This window comes from Rhopalosiphum padi, chromosome 3 (assembly GCF_020882245.1).
Source record: "Rhopalosiphum padi isolate XX-2018 chromosome 3, ASM2088224v1, whole genome shotgun sequence".
In the NCBI taxonomy this organism is placed as follows: Eukaryota; Metazoa; Arthropoda; class Insecta; order Hemiptera; family Aphididae; genus Rhopalosiphum; species Rhopalosiphum padi.
The window spans coordinates 82,099,569-82,121,897 of NC_083599.1; the positions used below are offsets into that span (position 1 = coordinate 82,099,569).

A 22,329-nucleotide genomic window follows, 5' to 3' on the forward strand; every position below is an offset into this window, starting at 1 on the left:
TGACACACTAATTTGCGAGATATTTTTATTACGTACTTCACGTACTCGTAATGGAGCAAGGGACGAGACGAAAATTAATGACGACGTCCCGCACAACGACACAATAATAATACCTTAGACGATGCAGCGATCTTGCAATTAATAAATAAGTATTAATACGCGGTATCATGCATCAACGGATCACACGGCCAAAATACGACTAAATGCGCCCACGCACAACGCACAACAGTGGCGATATCCCGCACGACAGGATATAAAAAAGAGGTATAATTAAAGAAACGGTCCGCAAATGGTTTTTAATAAAACTACGTCAACGATACCGCGAATGACACAAAAAATGGCACAAAATGGCCCACAATGAAAAACGCCGCACACGCGACAAAGGCGACGTCTCGTACGACGGTCGCGGAAGAACAGTACGTACTGTGCGTAGGTGGATGTCCACGGTTGTCTTATAGGCAGTGGTCGAAATGGCTCAAGATAAGTGGAGGGATGCTTTACAATTCAGATTTCCTGATATCATCATAATATTCTTCACACTTTGTGTACCTATAATATTTTTTTTTGTATTTTTATTTTTTTTTTTTAGCTCACATTTTGTTTATGCATCAAAACACTACAATATTTTATTTTTATTATTATAAATAATCCTATTTAAAAAAAAACTTAGTAAGTATTTATTTTTAATATTTTTTTGTACAGATTTGAGATTATAGGTATATAGTTAAATTTATAATTAATACTGACAATAATCAATATAATATGTAATACAACAAAATCTATTATTATTATTATAAAAGTATTATTTAATATTTAGTAAAACATTTTTTGTACTTAATTTAGCAAACACTTTTTCTTAATTAAATTATAAAAGTAGGTATATAAAAAAAACTCAAGGAATACCTAACTCTTTATCAAGAGTGTTCTTTGAAAGTAAACAAATATACAAATTAAAATTATAACAAATTTTTAAATGTAAATGTATAACATAGAATATTTTTATTAATTTTTAACAAAATAGATAGTAAGGTGTTGATTATACTTTATCTCTTATATTGGATATGTAGATTACTTTAATTGCTCCCAAAGACTATTGTATTCTGTGTTATATCTTATTTCTTGCTTTGAAATGCATTGTGTATGGTCAGCACATCTTCTACCTTTAGAAACCCAAGACTCCACATATGTATTTGCATAAAATTCACATAAAGGTGGACCAACGCATTTAATCCACAAAAGATCAGATACACGTGAAACTTCTAATGTATTTCGAGTATCATTATGAACAATGTTCATGGCACTAAAGAGCCTCTCACATTCAGCAGTAGAAACTACCAATGTATTCACAGCTTGTGTTAGAGGTTTAAGGTTGTCTGGAATAACAGATTTATTATCTATATACTCACGAAAACCTCTAACTGACTCTCTTTCATTTATTTTAAATATGTTTGAAAGCTGCTTAATTGCTCTCTCTCCATATAATATATCCACTTCTAACGGCCATTTTTGTGGGTTTAAAACTTCTAGCAGTTGAATAAACTCAGCATACTTATTTGATGTGTCAGATGATGAAGATACGTGTGATGATGTAAAGTTTAACATTCTAGATTTTAAATTATCAGCTAAGCTTCGATAGAATTGTTTATAGTTTATTTTATTTTTATTATTTTCATGAAGTTCAATATTTTTAAAGGTCAAACTACATTCAGAATTCTCAGCTTCTTTATAAAAACCATCATTACACTTCTCAGACATAGATTCAAAAATCAGAATTTGTCTTCTAATTAAGTTATGAGCATCAGGTAGTTTTGTACACCGTTTTTGAAGTTCTAAAGAAAGATCTGATAGTTCTGTTAGAGCATCATATAGAAGACCTAAATTTAAAACAAAATCAGTTGATGTTATTTTATGTTTTAAACCTTTAAAGGTTGCTTTTTCTTTAGATGTTCTCGAGCTATCCAAACTACATTTGTTAAAATGTAAATAAAGTGCTTCATAGTTTCTCCAAACAGCTTTAACTGACCTCAAACTTGAAGCTACCCATCTTGTATTTAAAATGCGACCAATTGAAAGAAATTGTAAATCTAATTCTTTGGAACAACTTTTTAAACCATACTGGTTTTTTGGTGATGAACTATATAATGCATAGAGAGTATCAAAAAATATTTTGAAATGATTTATGCCAGCTACCTCGTTAACTACATCATCAACAGCAAGTTCAAGTCTGTGATTAGAGCAATGCCAGACCAATAAATCTGGATATTTGTCAGTTAAAAGTTTTCCCACACCAGCTTTTCGACCAATCATATTAGAAGCTCCATCACAAGCAAAGCAAATAAAATTTTGTATTAAGTATTCATGAGAAAATTTGTGTTTGTTTAGACTTGATAAAAGTTGCAAAACTATAGTCTCAGATTTTGTATTTTCTAATTCTATTAAATCTAAGAAAAATGTTATTGGGTCTGTTTCATTTTTGACATCTGTGGAAGCCCTAATACAAACAACCAAACAAGTCTTTTTCGACACTGATGTAGCTTCATCAATTAATACTGAAATTTTAAAATTATTTTTGACAAGAAAATTTGTAATTTTTGTTTTCATTTCTATTGCTATATGGCTAGCAATATCAGCACAAGCATGATCGCTGTGTAAAATGCGACCCATATCCAATCCATTTAACTTTTGAAGTTGAATATCAAATGGTAAATCAGTAAATGGTCTTGTTTTTTTAACAATACTGTATACAGTATTAAACACTCTTATTGTACTCTCAAATTTACCAGAAATCCCCCTTGACACAGCTTTTGGCAAAATATTTTCTTCTTGTGCTTTTAAAATTTGTTCACATCTTTTATGACATTCACTAATTTTATGCTTATGGATTTTTTTTCTTAAGGATTGTCTTTTATCTTTATCACTAGCTCCATAAGTATGTACACTACACTCTGTCCATTCAATAGCAAATCTAATACCTTGTGTTTTATATGTGGCAAGGTTTTGAACCTGCACGCATATATTACAACCCAATTTTTGGTCTTTTACCATTATCCAAGGATATTTATTAAGAAATGATAAAAACATTTCATTTGTCCAGATACTTGGATAATCATTATCATTTTTATCGCCACTTTCATTAGAATTGTTTGAACTATTATTAGTATTACAATTAAATTCTGTACTCACTGTCTCAGCTTCATTAGATGATGCTTTTATTATTGCTTGAGTAGAAACCAATGAATCGTCGATTGGGTTCACGTTTGTTTTGGTTAACCAATTTAATAAAGACATGCTTAAAATATAACTATTTATTCACAGTATACTAGAGAATAATAAAATAAACTGTCGTCGAACCATCGAACACTAATGTACTAATACTAATACCGTTGTACAAAATATGTTTAATATAACATTAATTACTACTAACACAGTAACACGCATAAACCATAACCATTATCAAAAGTACCTATACATGTTTTTCATAATACTCATAACCAGTTGTTGTATTCTATCCATAGGCTAAATTTAGAAATTGATTGCTTCACACATACACATTTACTTATCAGTTATCAGCAAAATATTGTCAGAAATGACATCGTTATTGTTCTGTGATAATAATATTATATATTAGCCATGGACTAAGGTATATTATCTTGGTCCGTGGCTCTAAATATTAATACGGGTATAATACGGGTTGCGAAACGGCTTTAACTAAATATAGAAGATTTTCAATAACACCATATCGTTACGTATCGGTTTTTCGTAGTGATACGTGATACGATAAGCCGAGCGCCCGGGCCTGAATGTTAAAAACAATTATTTTCATCGAAAAAAAAATGTCTTATATATAAATAATACGTATAATAATGATAATAAGTATATCATTTTAAAATACAAGTCTTAAGAGGAATGCGTTATTCTAGACAAAACAAGTAGAGGGATGAAAACTGTAAATACAAAAAAGTAGAGGGATGCCATCCCACCGTATCCCCCCCCACTTCGAGCACTGCTTATAGGCAAGAGAGGAGGGGACGACTGTTGAACTTGCCGAGCTTAATCTATACAAAGGTCGTCGAACTTAGTCTCGGAATAACGCGATAGATAATAATAATATTATATCTTGAACAGAATCTATATTAAAAACAAAAAACGATATCAAAAAAAAAAATCTGAGTTCTTGAATGAGGACATTTTTGCAATTCGTATCCAAAACAATATTTTTATAAAACACGAATATTTTTTTTAATAATTAAATAAGTATTATATAATTTAATTCATTTTTATTTTAATTCAAGCCTCAAGGAACAATTCCAAGGTATAATCACAGAATAGATTAAAGAATTTTCTGTGGTATAATCAAACCTGTTGTAGAACCTTTTTCTTAGGTGCTGATCAGTCCTTATCTTTTTGTACAATAGCAAATGACAAATAGACGAAAAAAAGTTTATCTTTACAAGTGATAACCCAAAGATGTTTGTCTAGCTATGCAAATAAAAAAAAAAGTGTGTAGTAGCAAAATTTATAAAAAATAGTGACTGGTGCTAATAATTAACTATCGTGCGTTCATCATGGGAACCAATTAGGTAAACTTTAAATGTTTTTAGGATTTTAGGATTATTTAGTATTTAAGTCGATTAAATGCATAAACACAATTAAAGGGACTAAAATGAAGCTTAAACATCAAATGCATTTATAAAAAATTTCGCTTATGTATTTTATATTTTTATACACATAAACAATTAAGTTATTTAGGATCTTGTATTAAATGTTTAAAAATGTTGAACCATTTATGGAAGAAAAAAAATTAAATAGATGAATATTTGTCACGCCTATATAAGTAGTTCAAAAAGAGTTAAAGAATTTTGAAAATTGTATTTTATAATAAAAATAATAATATAAACATTTGGTGAAAATTTCAAGTATACATATATAGGTACCTACTTTATTTATTTTAAAAAATGAGTATTACAAAATATCAAAATTGTTTGTGAAGAAATTTTTATGAATTTCTAATGATATAGTTTATATATTTTTGAGATTTTAATGAATTTTATCAAAATACTAACTTAAAACGCTAGTAAAAAAAATTCTGAAAATATATTTTTCGATATTTCGTAATTGAGAAATAAATAACTTATAAAGAGCATTGTTTTAAATTGTTTAATTACTAAGCGAATTACACTAATTACTTAGCGAATAAATTAAATTAAATAAATTCACTGACCAGGGCCTCAAAAAGACTGAAAACGGCCCTGTGTAGAGCTTAACTTCAAATACATATTAAAAAAAAAAATTGTGTCTAAGTATTTTTTTATAATAAATTGTATGATTATTAATATTTTGTAAAAAGTAATTCAATTTTAATTTAATCGATTTATATTGATTGCACAGTTAATTATGCCAAATTAACTTGTTTATATTTTCTATGAAGTTTAATTTGTATATTGTATTTGGTTTTCGAAAAATTTATAGTTTGTAGTTTTGTACCTAACTAAATTTTCATATGTGATACCTATTATTACTCTAAAAAAAAATTACCAAAAGCCATTAAAATAAGTCAATGTGAATTACAATATGACATTGTGTTTCTTTTTAAAAGTCCAGTGACTTCAGATTGGTATGGAGTTTTTGGGAGGAGATAGGTAATATCTAAATACACATTTTTTGGTAATTTTCAAAATTTTAGATCCTCAACATATTTTGGAAAATATAAAAACAAAAAAAGCGAAAATTAAAAAATGAAAGTAATAAATGAAAAATAAATAAAACCGTTTCTAATATTTAAAAAAAAATGTATATTGGTGCCAACTAGTTTTGTCATATTTTGAATTGGATTAAATTTGTTTATTTGTTATTATTAAATTTAATAAATAAATAATCTGTAATAGACCTTCCTACTAATTAAAAATAATTACAGTATTTGACTGATTTATGTAAATAATTAATATATTAGGGATTTAAATCACTTATTATTTAGACTATTATAAGTTATCGAGTTATATCGTAAGTACATTAATTACATTTGTCACTTTATTCAACAGGCTATTATTTATTCATATGTAACCGTGCAGATTGTAGGTACCAAAAGCCAATAAAATAAGTCAATGTGAATTACAATATGACATTGTGTTTCTTTTTAAAAGGCCAGTGACTTCAGATTGGTATGTAGTTTTTGGGAGGAGATAGGTAATATCTAAATATAAATATTTTGGAAAATATAAAAACAAAAAAAGCGAAAATTAAAAAATGTAAGTAATAAATGAAAAATAAATAAAACCGTTTCTAATATTTAAAAAAAAATATATTATAACAATAATTAGTAATTACTACTATATATTATCATATTATGATGTACGTATAATATTCTGATATATTATAACTACATAGCTTTATTATTTAAATATTTTATACGATTTGACGATTTATTTTGTACTCGAGTTTTTGCGTGCTAATACGCATATAACGTATTGTAATACGTGGTATGATTTATATAATTTTTTTTTTTTTATGACGTGGGAATTAATTCTTTGGATATAAAATATATATATTATATGCTAATGTGATTGAAAACATTACGATGTCTCGACGGACGTCGTGGGCGAACAAATAAAAAAACGCGTTTAGAGTCGAATCGTACGGATTTCGTGTGTAAAACGGTGCTAGACGCCCGATTCGTCGCGGCTCGGAAACGGCTCAAGTGCTCGAGATTCAACGTCGGTCTTCAACTCGAACTGTAGTCGATAGGTTTAGGCGTTAGGATAGGATACAAGATTAGGCAGGTGTAACGAGAACGAATCCCGCTCCGGCGGTAATTCCGGCGGCGCTTTGATTGACACGGCCGCCCACATTTTTTGCACTTTTTTTCGATTTTTTTTATTACGCGATTTTATATCTTAAAATTTCGACATTTTTTTTTTCCGTCGTAGATCGTTGAATTATTATGACTTAATAATTAATAACCTCATAACCTCAGAGTACAGTGATCTGTCGATAGCGGTGTACTATAATATATCGGAAGGTTTATTCGTCGGTAAATTGCCTACGACTTTATTATATATTACTAAGGCAGAGAAGTTATAGGAGGTAAAATTGGAAAAATATGCACAAAAAAATTAAATTATAATTTAGTAAAATAAAAAAAATAGATATAAAAGAAATATAAAAATCATTGCATTACACAAATGCACAATTAATTTTTTTTTAAATATTTTCTACGTCGAATGATTGCCGATTGTTAGTATGGTTTTCTTCAATCTCGAATTTTGGATTTATCCTTAAAATAAATATAAAATATATTAATACAAAAATAGTTTTAAAATAACTTTTTTCTTACCTAATAAATTATTGCGTTGCACAACTAATGTTTTTTTAATATTTTCTACGTCGAATGATCGCCGATTGTCAGCCTGTATGGTTTTGTACCTTGAAAAACTTCTTTCGACGTCTGTTGATGTTACTGGTGCATATTTATAAAATGTTAAATCATTTCCCGTTAGGTCTTCTGGTAAACCATCCATCGATGAACTTTCTCCATTCAAAATTTTTAAAATTTTTAATATTATTGCAAACCCATCATTTTTTTCTAAAACTTAGTTAAATTTTGTTTTTACTTTCATTCCAACGTCACCTGCAACTTCGTCCAATTATATATATAGTATAAAATAATACCATACAGTTTTTATGTAGAATATGCATGAAATATGCACAAAATAACAAAATATGCAATTTTTTTTAAAATCTTTAAAATATGTAAAAATATGCAAAAAAAAATTTTAAATTTCAACTGTAGGGCCTATTACTTATATCTTGGTTTGCTATAAAATAGAGGCCCAGAATAAAACATGCAAATCCTATAACTTCTCTGCCCTATATATTACACATATTTTGTTTTTTGTACGTCATAGTTAAGTCTGTTGCAGATAAAACCAAAAGTTGCACTATAGCATACACCTTATAATATATTGAAAATATTGAGGACAAATATATATATATATATATATATTATATAGTATTATAACAAAACTGATAAAATGTACGATATAAACATAATAATAAAATATTTAAAAACACGTTACGTTTAACTATATTAATAGGTTTAACTATATACATATAATTTAATATACGTCCACAATATATAAGTAGGAAATCGTATAAATATATTTGTGCGTGTGTATGTGTGTGTTTGTGTATATAATGTAAAAAAAAATGTGAGTAGGTATAAAATATAATTAAAATAATTAAAAAAAAAAGAATCAAATACATTATTAATTACAATAATAGTAAAATAATTTTAAACATAAATTATAATATAACTTATATATTTTTTTTTTATCATAATAATTGTTCATTGTTCTGGTGGACTTAAACGTTACAAACATGATATGTTATAAGTATATTATATGTGTAAAACTCATACTCTCCTCATCTGTTCACAAATTATTGTTACACCGATTATGTAATAAACATTAAATAATTAAATAAATTATATTTCTAATGTTTTATATAATATCTACCTAATAAAATACATGCGAATGTATGTAATATTTAAATTTTTTAACACGATACATTGCAAATTTAATCACGTGTAATTAATAATAATATATAATATTAACGAGTGTATTGGCTGATGTTATAGCCTTTATTATACATAAACTGATTTTCACCGTTGATTGCTGATTACTAAAAGTACTTTGACTTTCTTACGAACAAATCGACACTCTACTATCGACTTCCGAGGGAATCGAAACGGCGGTTAGAGAAAAGTTCTTATTTCACTGATTGCGCCCACGTGGTCTGCGATCCGACGAAGTCGGATTGCCTACCTGGTAGGTTTATTTTCGTGTAAACTGATTTTTACCTTTTAAAAACTTTTACTTCGCACGATTGTTTTTATTTCAAATACAAATACGATAAATTGTCGTAGCGTTGTACACTCAATATTCAATACATATGATTTTCACCCGTGCGCCGACATTGTCTGCGATCCGACGTAGGCGGATCGCCTACCTGGCTGGTTTGGTTTCCCTTAAAGCTTTTTGAAAGTTGAGTTCATACAACATTTTGATTTCACTTATTGCGCCGACGGGGTCCGCGATCCGACGCAGTCGGATTGCCTACCTGGTAGGCATAGTTGCATATAAATTTATTTTCACGAGTGATTACTGATTATTCAACGCTCAAACGACGACATTCGACTATAACATTTTTTCCTACTTTCGACGCCAGGAGGTCAGACAATCCGCCGTAGGCGGATTCCGCAGCCGGTTATCGATTTACACCGGTAGAGGGCTGATAGCTAGACACTCAAAAGTCTACGTATTCACTTACAGCGAGTTTCACTCAAAGCGAGGCACACTCACAGCGAGGCACACTCACAGCGAGGCACACTCACAGCGATGCACACTCACAGCGAGGCACACTCACACCGAGGCACACTCACACCGAGGCACACGGGCAGCTAGTCTAATATAATAAAACGTGAAGCGGTTCATCTTTTGTCCTCTTGAGCGCTGCCGGTACTTTAGCGGAGAGCCAATCACAAAATTCCGATCTTATCGCCTTTCCGCCGTCGACTCTCGAAGCCCGCTCTTATCACACCGCCGTCCCGCGATGTTTTTACCGCGTCGTTTTAGTTCGTTTTCTCGGGGTCGCGATCGCGTTGACCGATCTCTCGATTACGATTTTTGCGTGCTAATACGCATATCACGTATTGTAATACGTTGTATGATTTATATAATTTTTTTTTTTTAATATGACGTGGGAATTAATTCTTTGGATAAAATAAAATATATATGTTATGCTAAATGTGATTGAAAACATTACGATGTCGCGAACAAATAAAAAAACGCGTTTAGAGTCGAATCGTACGGATTTCGTGGGTAAAAAACGGTGCTAGACGCCCGATTTGTCGCGGCTCGGAAACGGCTCAAGTGCTCGAGATTCGACGTCGGTCTTCAACTCGGACTGTAGTCGATAGGTTTAGGCGTTAGGATAGGACGTAGGATTAGGCAGGTGTTACGAGAACGAATCCCGCTCCGGCGGTATTTCCGGCGGCGCTTTGATTGACACGGCCGCCCACATTTTTTGCACTTTTTTTCGATTTTTTTTATTACGCGATTTTATATTTTAAAATTTCGACATTTTTTTTTTTCCGTCATAGATCGTTGAATTATTATGACTTAATAATAAATAACCTCATTGTATTGGTTTTACGTACGATTTTATTTTACGCGTGTGCTCATTGCCGTCGTCGAGAGTCCAGTGATCTGTCGATAGCGGTGTACTGATATAACGGAAGGTTTATTCGTCGGTAAATTTCCTACGACTTTATTATATATCACACGTATTTCGTTTTTTGTACGTTATAGTTAAGTCTGTTATACATACATAATAATAAAATATTTAAAAACACGTTACGTTTAACGATATTAATAGGTTTAACTATATACATATAATTTAATATACGTCCACAATATATAAGTGGGAAATCGTATAAATATATTTGTGCGTGTGTTTGTGTATGTACTATGAAAAAAAATGTGAGTAGGTATCAAATATAATTAAAATTATTAAAAAAAAAAGAATCAAATACATTACAGTAATAGTAAAATAATTTTAAACATAAATGATATTACTTATATTTTTTTTTTTTATCATAATAATTGTACATCGACTATGTTCTGGTGGACTTAAACGTTACAAACATGATATGTTATAAGTGTATTATATGTGTAAAACTCATACTCTCCTCATCTGTACACAAATTATTGTTACACCGATTATGTAATAAACATTAAATAATTAAATAAATTATATTTCTAATGTTTTATATAATATCTACCTAATAAAATACATGTGATTGTATGTAATATTTAATTTTTTTAACACGATACGTTGCAAATTTAATCACGTGTATTATATTTAATAATAATATATAATATTAACGAGTGTATTGGCTGATGTTAGTATTTTATCGAAACGGGGGTTAGAGAAAAGTTCTTATTTCACTGATTGCGCCGACATTGTCTGCGATCCGACGTAGGCGGATCGCCTACCCGGCTGGTTTGGTTTTCCTTAAAGCTTTTTGAAAGTTGAGTTCGTACAACATTTTAATTTCACTTATTGCGCCGACGGGGTCCGCGATCCGACGCAGTCGGATTGCCTACCTGGTAGGCATAGTAGTTGCATATAAATTTATTTTCACGAGTGATTACTGATTATTCAACGCTCAAAAGACGACATTCGACTATAACATTTTTTCCTGCTTTCGACGCCAGGAGGTCAGACAATCCGCCGTAGGCGGATTCCGCAGCCGGTTATCGATTTACACCGGTAGAGGGCTGATAGCTAGACACTCAAAAGTCTACGTCTCAATCTCGACTTTCAAAAACTTTTCACATTCGAAAGAATACCGCCAAACAATCGACAACTTATCATCATCCCGATAGAAGACTCGCAGTATCACTAATCAGTGGTACCAACACCGCGGACTTATTACCGCCAAATCTTTCTTTTTTTGAAAACTTTCCGCTTTCAAGCTCTTCCGTCCGTCCTAGGGTATTCACTTACAGCGAGTTTCACTCAAAGCGAGGCACACTCACAGCGAGGCACACTCACACCGAGGCACACGGGCAGCTAGTCTTATATTATAAAACCGCAAGCGTTTCGCCCGAAACCCACTTGAGCGCGCTTGCTGTACTCCCCGCAGTTCCTAAAACGGAAAAAAGAATGCGCTCCGGTCGCCGTTATCGCGTCCGGTCGGTTATCAAAAATATGTTGGACAACTATACTATTACTATTATTATTATTATATATTTCACTTTTATACGGATTTTATAGCGTTTTCCGAGTTTTCCCGTGTTCGCGTGATTTACGATATTTTATATTGGCGATATATTAGCGATTGAGCGTGAGAAAAAAGTCGTTTAATACGTATATATAATAATATAATAAATATAAATAATGAATAAAATACACATCGAACGGATATTTCAGATATTTACAAATATATTTTAAAGAAAATCAACGAGAATGTCTGTGTGTGTGTGTGTGTGTGTGTAATGAAATACGAATTAAACGATTACGACGCGAATTCGGTGACGGTTCGGAAACGGTTTAAGTGCTCGAGATTTGACGTCGGTTTTCAACTCAAACTGTAGTCGGTAGGATTAGGCGTTAGGATAGGATAGAAATTAGGCAGGTGTACCGAGATCGAATCCCGCCCCGGCGACGTATCCGGCGGCGCTTTGATTAACACTGCGAGTCATTTTTTGCATTTTTTTTTCCAATGTTTTTTTATTTTTATATGATTTTGCCGGCGACGTCGGTATATTTTTTTTATTACTCGACTAATAAAAAGCAGTATTTCAACTTTTATGTACTATTTTTTTTTTTTTTGAATATTGCGAGTGTTAAATATACGTTTTTTGGTATCAGCTTTGTTATTATGTTTTTTGTAATAGTACTTATCGACTACCACCGAGTATGTTATATTATATTATTTATAGTATATATTATATAATATGTAAACACAATATGTGTACGTATGGAATACTTAGAAAATGTTTTAAGAGACTGTGCTATAACGTATTTATTAAAGTCATATAGATCGGGTATGCACACTAATATTTAATTACAACCTGATGTGATAAATGTATTGTGGATTATTTCACTTATAATAACTCACAATACTCACATCGTCCGCGATCCGACGCGGTCGGATTGCCTACCTGAGGGGTTTAGTAACACTTAAAGTATATTCAATTTTTAGCAAATAAAAAATTAAGATTTCATAATTTGCGCCCATATAGTCTGCGATTCGACGCAGTAAATAGGACGTAGATAGGACGTTATAACACTTCGTTCGACTTAAACTTTTTCCCCTACTATACGACATCAGACTTTCGACGTCAGGAGGTATAACAATCCGCCGTAGGCGGATTGCCCAGCACAGGTATCGATTTGCATCGAGTGAGGACTGATAGCTAGACACTCGATTACCATTTTTCGTACTTATTTATTTTTTATACGTTCAAATAGTACATGTATAATGTTTTGTTGTTGGTAGCTAAACATTGACCTTATTAAATGTTCGATGGCACAAATGTACTTACAACCATATACTTCAGCAGTAGTATCACAATCTAATTAAATTTTAGCAATTTGAATGCATAATATACATTTGATAGACACAGTAGGTAACATATGCATTTTACTTACACAGTACATGATGAATTTGTATATATTTTTGTAGTAGATTACTAACCTACGCTCCTATTGTATAATAGTTACTGGTTACTCAACTAATAAAAAGCAGTATTTCAATATTTATGTACTAATTTTCTTTTTGAATCAAACACATAATACATTGCAAATTTTAAATATAAATGTTTTGGTATCAGCTTTGTTATTATTTATTTTGTAATAGTACTTATTAACTACCACTGAGTATGTTAATAATATTTATTTGAGTCTAGAGATTTTAAATTTAATTATATTTCTACATAATATATTATATTGTAAAAAAGATTTGTTCCTACCTAATGAAACACAATACCAACGTGTATGTATAGAATATTTAGAAAATATTTTAAGAGAGTTGTGTTTTAATGTATTTGTTAAAGTTATATAGATCAGGTATGCACATTAATATTTAATTCTTTGAATAATTTGGTATATTAAAATAGTGTATATTCTATAGTTTTTTTCTATACTAAGGATAGTATATAATACATTGAAAAGACAATTAATGACAACATAACTATACTTCAGGCTCGAAACCCTTGTCTCGTTTTCAATTCATGATACGTTTACAAGAACAACTATGTGAAGATTGGATGAGATCAAGACTTTCTATTCCCACATTGCCGACAAATTTGAAGAAACATATTGAAGATAGTTTAGGAATAAAAGACACAGTTCAACTACAATCTCAAGAAACAAAAGAAAAATTTGCATTTTTTGTAACTATAAAAAAAGGCGAATGACAAAAACTCAATGTGCAACATGTAAAAAACATATTTGTGGAGAACATCAAATAGTAACTTGTCCAATTTGTAATGTTAAATAACCTGTATATTACCTACACTTATATAATTATTTTAAACCTTTATAAAGTTTTAATTTATGTTTACGATTTTACATTTTAAAAATGAGGAGAAATGTTTTTTTATTAATATTATTTACAATAAAGTTATCCAAAAGTTTAATTATTGTGTTTTTATAAATTATATTTTTGATTCATTGAAAAAAAAACAATTAAAAATGGTTAAATGTTCATAATATTTATAGTATTCGTCATATTGACGAATGGTTAGAAATAAAGGCAAATAAATAAGGTTAGTAATCTAGGGTTAAAATGACCTCAGTCAGTCAGTCAGTTGTATGTGAAGGTATGTATATATAACCAAAAAACAAAAACATTAATTAAATATTACACATATTATATATATAATAATAATATATGTGATGATATCATGTCTTACACTATAGTCCGTACCACGAGAGAACGCATACGGCGGCCGACCAAAACTCGTCGTTTTCGCGCACGAGCGTCCCCCTCCATTAAGCAGTCTAAAGCCGAAACTAGTCGTTCGCTATCAGAGCTATTCGGTTTTCAGTTGGCGCACATGTATACAGACTGGTTTTTGTCAACAACGCAACTGACAACTGTTGATTCGTACGTCACTCGTCGTTTACGCTACTGTCTTGTTTCTTTTTTACCGAGAATTTTGAATTATTTTAATTTTTTTTTACGCCAGTGTTTGCATTCTGTTTTATTTTGACTATCCGGTGTCTATGTTAATTTATTTTATCCAAAATGAGTCAACAAGGTAGTGATAACATGGCCATACAAGGGGGAACTGAAGATTCACCAAAGAAAAGAAACCCCCGTGGAAAAGTAAGAATTATTTTAATTATTATGATTGTATTTTATTATATTTTACTATTTTTTTTTATATAAACTATTTTGTATTATATTATACTAATGCAACTGTTATTTTAGTTTGTTGGCTCTGGTCAGAAAATGACGATTGTCAATTTGTATAAAACCAAAATGGCGCAACAATCAACTGGACATGGGCCAAAATTGACGGCAAAAGAAATCATAAAAAATATATCCGAAGAAAGTGGTGTCGGACAACGAACTGTGAGCGTTACTCTGTCAGAATATCGCAACAAAGGAATTGTAACATCACCAAACAAGACAAAAATCAGACCGAAGGTAACAGATAAAATTGACGAGTTCAACCAAAATGCTATCAGGCAAAAAGTGCATCAGTTTTGGCACAACCGTGAAATCCCGACTTTAAATAAAATATTAACAGTCATAAACGAAGATGACAGAATTCTAAAACATCTAAATTTCGAGTATGTTCATAAGTCTCGGAATAGCGCGTTAATTGAACGTAATGATATTTTCTGTTGGCGTCGAAGATATTTAGAAACTATTAAGCATTACCGTGGGTTAGGTAGACCAATATATTACTGAGATGAGACATGGATAAACGCAGGCGAAACTACTACACGAACATGGGTGGATAAAACAGTCAAATCGACAAGGGACGCATTTCTTCGGGGCTTTTTAACTGGACAAAAGGAACCATCTGGTAAGGGGAAGCGGCTCATTGTTGTGCACATCGTGTCATCAGACGGCTTTGTTGCTGGTGGTTTATTTTGCTTCGAGTCAAAAAAACATACCCAAGATTACCATGACGAAATGAACGGTGACAATTTTTACGTGTGGTTCAACAATATTTTACCATTATTGAACGAAAATGCCGTGATCGCCATGGATAATGCGTCTTATCATTCGGTGAAGATGGACCCATGCCCCATCATATCCTAAAAAAAGGTAGATATTATCAACTGGCTCGAAAATAAAGGTGAGGTAGTTGATCACACAAAAGTCAAATCTCAATTATTGGAACGTGTTCAGGAGTTAAAGCCACAGAACGATCTATATGTAATAGATGAATTAAAAAGGCTGCCAATAAAACTGTGTTACGTTTGCCCCCGTATCATTGTGAATTAAACCCTATAGAGCTCGCGTGGGCATCTGTAAAAAATTATGTCCGTATGAATAATACGACATACAAATTAAATAATGTTCGTAAACTATTGGAAGAAGGCGTAGAACGGGTTACTCCAGATATGTGGAAAAACTTTGTTGCCCATGTAATAAAAGAAGAAGATACATTTTGGCAAATGTTATATCTGATCAACTTCTGGACGAAGAACAAGGATCACACGTCTTAACGATTACAGGTGACACAAGTTCAGACTTTGATTCCAAATAAATCATTTGACAATAAAATACATTTATTGTAAAATGATTTAATTTGAATTTAATTTAATTTAGTTAATATTTTTTTTAAATTATGACTATGGCTTTAATTGTAACCTATAGTACGATTTTGTACATTTATATTTTTAATTATTATTTTTGACTATATTATGCAGTATTATTTATTATTTGTATTTTTTATTGTTTTTAAATCAATCTTACGATTTTGTACATTTTGAATTTATGATTTTTAATATTACTGTATTATTTGTATTTTTAATTTAATGACTTATGGAAAAAATATAATAAATGTAATATGATTTTATAACCGAAAAAAAAATTGGTTTATTGCTCTCATAACGATATTAATTAATATTAAGTGATACATCAACTAATACGCGGAGTCCGTGATTGTACGAGCACGTAATATTTTAATCATTTGAACCCGCTGTATACACTTATAAGTTATAAGCTGGCGTGAAGTGGGAATGTCACGTATTGCCATATGCGTTCTCTCGTGATACGGTGGGGGAAATTTGGCCTCGAAACGACGGAGCGCAATCATTCGGATGCGCGAGCCGTATGCGTTCTCTCGTGGTACGGACTTTAGGAATACCCTTAAAGAAAAACACATATAAATAAGTGTTGTAGATACATTTTATTATTATTATTAATAATAATAATTAATTGTTCTGAAAAAATAAACATAACATATTAGAAAAATAACAACAAAATAGAAATAAATAATAAATATCAGCTCTTATTTAGTGCTTACTGCTTCACAGAATACATCCTCCTATAAAAAAAAATGTATTTATATATATATATATACATATGAATAAATATTTTTAGTATTACTTCTACGTGAATGGCGGCCACACGAATCGCTACGAATGACGCGTTGCTCAGCCCTCGCTGGCGTGGCGATGCGTCCGAGTCCTCCCGTAGCAGTGGTGCCGTGAGGGTCCGGTTCGAATCCGAACGCCGGCGTGAGGACGCGTCCGCGTGCCGCCGCTGGCGAGGGGCTGAGGAGCTCCTTCGATCGTCGCGTGTGGCCGACGTTTTTCGACGAGCCGCGGCCCACCGCTCATTATGAGCCTCATCGCGGCGCTCGTGTGTCGCGAATCGGTGTTGCTCGCGCCGTGGTGCCGAGCCCCACCGCTCATCGTATGCTGGCCTGCCACGACTTCTTGGTTTTTTGCCTAGATAATAAATAATTATTATATTTTATAATAATTTTATATATATAAATACAAAAGATACGTACAGTCACGAGCCTTGTGCCCCGGTTTTCGGCAATTATAGCATACTGAAAAAGAAAAGTGTGCATATTGCAATATAATATAATATATATAATGATATTCATACATACTTTTTATTACACCGCTGCCGCTATTAGCAGGGGTGACGGGCGCAGACACCGTCACCCTGCAGTTGGTGCAATTATTGAAACGGAACATCCCATCCAGGATGCTGTAATATTAAAAATAAGTTATCCTAAGTTAAGTTGTCCTAAAAAAACACGTGGAAAAATATAATTAAATAACGTGTACTAACTTTGGTTGTTTTATATCAAATGAATATTGAATATACATATAGAGTTCATAAGACAATTTTGTTCTAAGCCATGCATTGCGCATTACGTATTTAATGTCACAAAAAGTCAAAAACCGCGGGTCCTGCCATCGGTGCGTCCACTGTTGACAAATGACAATAATAATTATAATATTAATAATAAATAATATAATACACAAATAAAATTATAACATTTGGTAATACTGGTGCAGTGGTGCCGTGTGGTGGCGAAGTAGAAGGCGAAAAAGTCACGAAACTGAATCCGGTTCTTCTACATGCTATTTCAGTCGACTTTTGACCCTTACGACGAGCGTTTGTGCAATACGTTTGTCATTACGTACATTACTCCCAAATTTGCACGTTTTTTCTCAGCTTTTTTTTTTTACATCATTGGACGTTTTAGAAACCGGTGAGTACAATTTTTATTATTAAAACGCTTAACGCTTAATTGGCGCATCTACCCCGCGTATAGATATATTCATTACCGTCGCCTAATAATTAATTTCTGCCCAAAGGAGAAACGCGGATATTTTTTTTTTGTATTCTGTTATTACGGATATCCCATTTTCTTATGCGTTTGATTCGTAACATTTCGTTAACATTGTTTTACATAATATGACGTATTATAAGTAACAATAATATTCACTGTATTTCTAAAAATAACACAAAACTATTGGAATTTCGGAACTGTTGTACTATCATCACTGATAACGTACTGGTAACATCATTACGATACAATTGCGTCGTGTTTATTATATATATACAATATACATACATACATATTATATACTATTTATTTTTTTTATTGGATTTTTTAAATAGTATAGCACAGATGTTAATTTTAATAAATAAATACATTTATTACGTTTTCGATATGATGCTATTTCATATTTTCTTTAAAATGTCACTTTTTAGGCATATCACCATGGTCAAGATATGTGTGATCCAGTGGCGTCATTTGGAGGGGGGCAACTTGGGCATTTCCCCTAGTCTAACATTTACATCAATCTTAAGTCGGCACATTTAAAAATTATAAGAAGTCTTATTTTTTAACTACTATAGTCTTTAAGTCCATTGTCATAAATCATAATATTGAATATTGATATTTTATAAATAAGTTATTAATCATTTTTAATTTCATTTTAAATACTAAATTCATTAGTTGACTAATAGATTGACTGATAACCGACCGACGTGCCGTATGCAAGTGGGCAGTTGGTACTTTGCTGTCATAAATTTAGATTTTAGACTGGCACACTGCAAAGTACCTACAAGACGTGTGGACAATGTGTACTGATACTATGGTGTACAACTTTACTGACAAATAAGAATTATTATATTTTTAGAATAGCCAAAACAAAATAGTCAAATTACCGAACCATTTCAATAGTACCCACATATTACATAAGAATATCAGATAAGACCTACTCGCCATTTTGGTTAATCGTCTTAATCGTCGATCACGGCTCCCGAGTGGTATTTTGTATTTCTGTATTCAACGGATTATCATTATTTTACTTGTTATTTTATATTATGAACAATAAACGTAAACATAAACGTACTAAGGTACAATGTTTAGCCTGTGGTAGTTCATTTGACCATGATTACCGCTGAAAACATGAACTTAACATTCATGGCGGTAGTCAAGTAAAAGTCAAGTAAAAGCCAACAATCCCTTTGCTGCTGCCCGATTGAACTTCGAACGCAAAGTAAGATATCTCCAATTAAATATTTAATTATGTTTGTAATATTTTAATTTATATTGTCGTTTTATGTTTTTGTGTAAATAAGTATTTTATTCGGTAGTAGGTACTAAAATAAGTATGCTAACTATATTTTTTTTTGCTAGGTATCTAAAGGTGACTCAGATAATGTCCCAATTAATTCAAACTGTGTCAACAAAAGCTCAATTGATATATCAACTTCTAAGAATGATAGTCCGGTGCAACCAGTACTCAATGTCTTCCCATCAACTAATGGTAGGAGGTTTTCTGCTGTGTGGTATACATATAATTGGATTGAGTATTCTATCGCTGATGATTTAATTTATTGTTTTGCTTGTCGTCATTTCTCATTGCTTATGAACAACCCAGGAACCATTATAGGGAAAATACCATTTGTTAATTACGGTTTATAATGCTGGAAAGAACCAAAACAAACTTTAAATAGCCATTGTAGAAATCAGAAGCATTTATTAAGTATGACTCGTTGGATCGATTATCGTAATATTCAAAAAAATGTACAACAATCAATTGCTTGTAATCTAAATAAAGCCAGACAACAGGATATTTATGAGAATCGATTGCATGTTCATTTTTTGTTAAAATCTGCTCTATTTCTAGCTAAACAAGGGTTAGCTTTTCGCGGTCACAATGAGATGACTAGTTCAAACAACAAAGGTAATTACTTAGAATTATTAGAAACGTTTGCTGACGATAAACTTCTAGTTCACCTGCGTTCAAGATATGGACATTATACAAGTCCCAGTTACCAGAATGATTTAATAAAAGTACTGGCTGAATGTACTAAACAAAATATTTTGAACAAAATGTCATTACTGGGAGCTTTTGCTATTCTTTTTGATGAAACAAAAGATGCTTCCAAAAAAGAACAATTAAGTTTTGTGTTACGGTTTGTTGATAAAGATTTTGATGTTTATGAGCACGCACTAGGATGTTTTCATATGACAAAATCAACTGCCCAAAGTTTATCAGATGAAATATTAAAAATTGTAAGTGAAAATAAATTGGATATTAATAAATGTGTAGCTCAGTGCTATGATGGTGCCAGTGTCATGAGTGGTTGCTTCACTGGTGTTCAAACAAGAATACAATCGATTGTTCTACAAGCAATATATTATATATATTCATTGTTATGCGCATCGTTTGAATCTCTGTTTAGTGCATACATTAAAATAAATAGTGTTTCTACTATAAGTGAATTTTTCCAAACAGTTCAAGGTATTTACAAGTTTTTTATGAATAGTCAAAATCGCTATGAATTATATGTTGAAGTACAAAAACAAAAAAAACTAGAAATAATTCATTTAGAAAGGTTAGTAGAAACTCGGTGGGCCTATTGGTACAAACCATTAAAGAAAATCAATATTCGCTTTAAGGAAATTCGAGAAGTTCTCAATGTACTATCATCAAATGGTGATGAAAAATCTAGGGTTATGGCAATAGGATATCTTAAAGAAATATCATCCCAGAAATTTATATCAATCCTAATTTCTATGGAATCTATTCTAGAAATAGTTCACTGTGCATCAAATGAATTAAAAAATAGTAAACTTTTACTTCCTTCTGCTAATCACCAAATAAATGTACCCAAACAAAATTTGTTGAATATGCGTTCAAATGGAGTTTGGGAAAAACTTGAAAAAAAAATTGTAGCTAAAGCTAAAGAAAATGATATAGAAGTAGACATTAAAAAAATCCAGAAAAGGAAGCAAGTTCTTAACAAGAATCTTCAAAATTATTTTATTTCATCAACTGTGGGCAAAAACATTTCAAAATTTACTTCTTTACAAGAAAAACAAATATTAATTTTGAAACAATTGACAGGTTAGTTAAAAGATAATATGTATAGATAATCATTCCTTTTTAATAATAAAACAAATAATATCTTAATTAATTAATTTTCAGATTTACAGTTGAATTAAATACAAGATTTTCAAATGATGTATGCAATATATTAATGGTGACAGATGTTTTTAATAGTTCTAGTTTTGAATTTTTTAATCCGGATTCAATTCATTTAAAACACTTTATTGAACATTACAAGTATTTTAAAATCGATAAATGTCTTTTATCATCAGAATTTTTAACTGCTAAAACCTTATGTCTTAAAGAAAACTATGAAAACTTGGATCTTTATAATATTTCGCATCTACTCAATAAAGTTCATAATGCTTTTCCTGAAACATTAAAAATAATTTCAATCTTAATGACTTTGCCAGCAACAACAGCTACAAATGAAAGATTTTTCTCTTCTCTTAAAAGAGTAAAAAATTATTTAAGGTTAACTATGGGAGATGATAGGTTAAGTGACCTTTTAGTTATTAATGTTGAAAGCACTGAAGCCTCTAAAATAAATTTAGGTAAAGCTGTTGATAAATTTGCACATTTAAAAGAGCGCCGTTATCCTTTAATAGCTTAATATACTATAAAAATTAATATAGCTTATTATATTTTACATTATAAAAATAAGTAATTGATCTTTAAATAAATAATGTTTATTGTTAATTTTGTTGTTGTATTTTTTAAAGAAGTATATTATATTATTAATCAAGATGTTTAGTATTTACATTATGTGACTGTAAATACTGCTAACTACTTGTAAATCAGTATTAAAAGGTACCTATTACCTATTTATTATTTATTTACACATAACTCAATTATTCTATTTGACTTTAATTCGAATAATAATAAATACTTGACAAAATTGTTTATTTTTAATACTTCAAAACC

At 31.0% G+C, this 22,329-nt stretch overlaps 2 protein-coding genes across 2 annotated transcripts; one reads left to right on the forward strand and one right to left on the reverse strand.

The window, feature by feature from the left end:
- Window positions 1-1,068: 1,068 nt before the first annotated feature.
- On the reverse strand, window positions 1,069-3,288 carry LOC132926231 (E3 SUMO-protein ligase KIAA1586-like). The gene is made up of 3 exons (XM_060990571.1): window positions 2,634-3,288; window positions 1,704-2,549; window positions 1,069-1,622 (listed from the first exon to the last, which is right to left on the reverse strand). Exons 1-3 carry the CDS (start codon window positions 3,286-3,288, stop codon window positions 1,069-1,071), a joined length of 2,055 nt encoding a protein of 684 aa, XP_060846554.1.
- Window positions 3,289-20,057: 16,769 nt separating this feature from the next.
- LOC132926232 (uncharacterized) lies at window positions 20,058-22,018 on the forward strand. Its single transcript, XM_060990572.1, has 3 exons — window positions 20,058-20,588; window positions 20,976-21,307; window positions 21,505-22,018. Exons 1-3 carry the CDS (start codon window positions 20,058-20,060, stop codon window positions 22,016-22,018), a joined length of 1,377 nt encoding a protein of 458 aa, XP_060846555.1.
- The last annotated feature ends 311 nt before the right edge of the window (window positions 22,019-22,329 follow it).

What these genes read in the sequence shown, in the direction of transcription:
- LOC132926232 (XM_060990572.1), top strand. Translation starts at nt 20,058, where the DNA reads ATGACTCGTTGGATCGATTATCGTAATATTCAAAAAAATGTACAACAA. An exon ending in CAGATGAAATATTAAAAATT is followed by an intron (nt 20,589 to 20,975) that starts GTAAGTGAAAAT and finishes ATTCGCTTTAAG; the next exon opens with GAAATTCGAGAAGTTCTCAA. An exon ending in AAAAAAATCCAGAAAAGGAA is followed by an intron (nt 21,308 to 21,504) that starts GCAAGTTCTTAA and finishes ATTAATTTTCAG; the next exon opens with ATTTACAGTTGAATTAAATA.
- LOC132926231 (XM_060990571.1), bottom strand. Translation starts at nt 3,288, where the DNA reads ATGTCTTTATTAAATTGGTTAACCAAAACAAACGTGAACCCAATCGAC. An exon ending in TTTACACAGCGATCATGCTT is followed by an intron (nt 2,550 to 2,633) that starts GTGCTGATATTG and finishes TTAAAATTTCAG; the next exon opens with TATTAATTGATGAAGCTACA. An exon ending in AGAAGCTGAGAATTCTGAAT is followed by an intron (nt 1,623 to 1,703) that starts GTAGTTTGACCT and finishes ATCGAAGCTTAG; the next exon opens with CTGATAATTTAAAATCTAGA.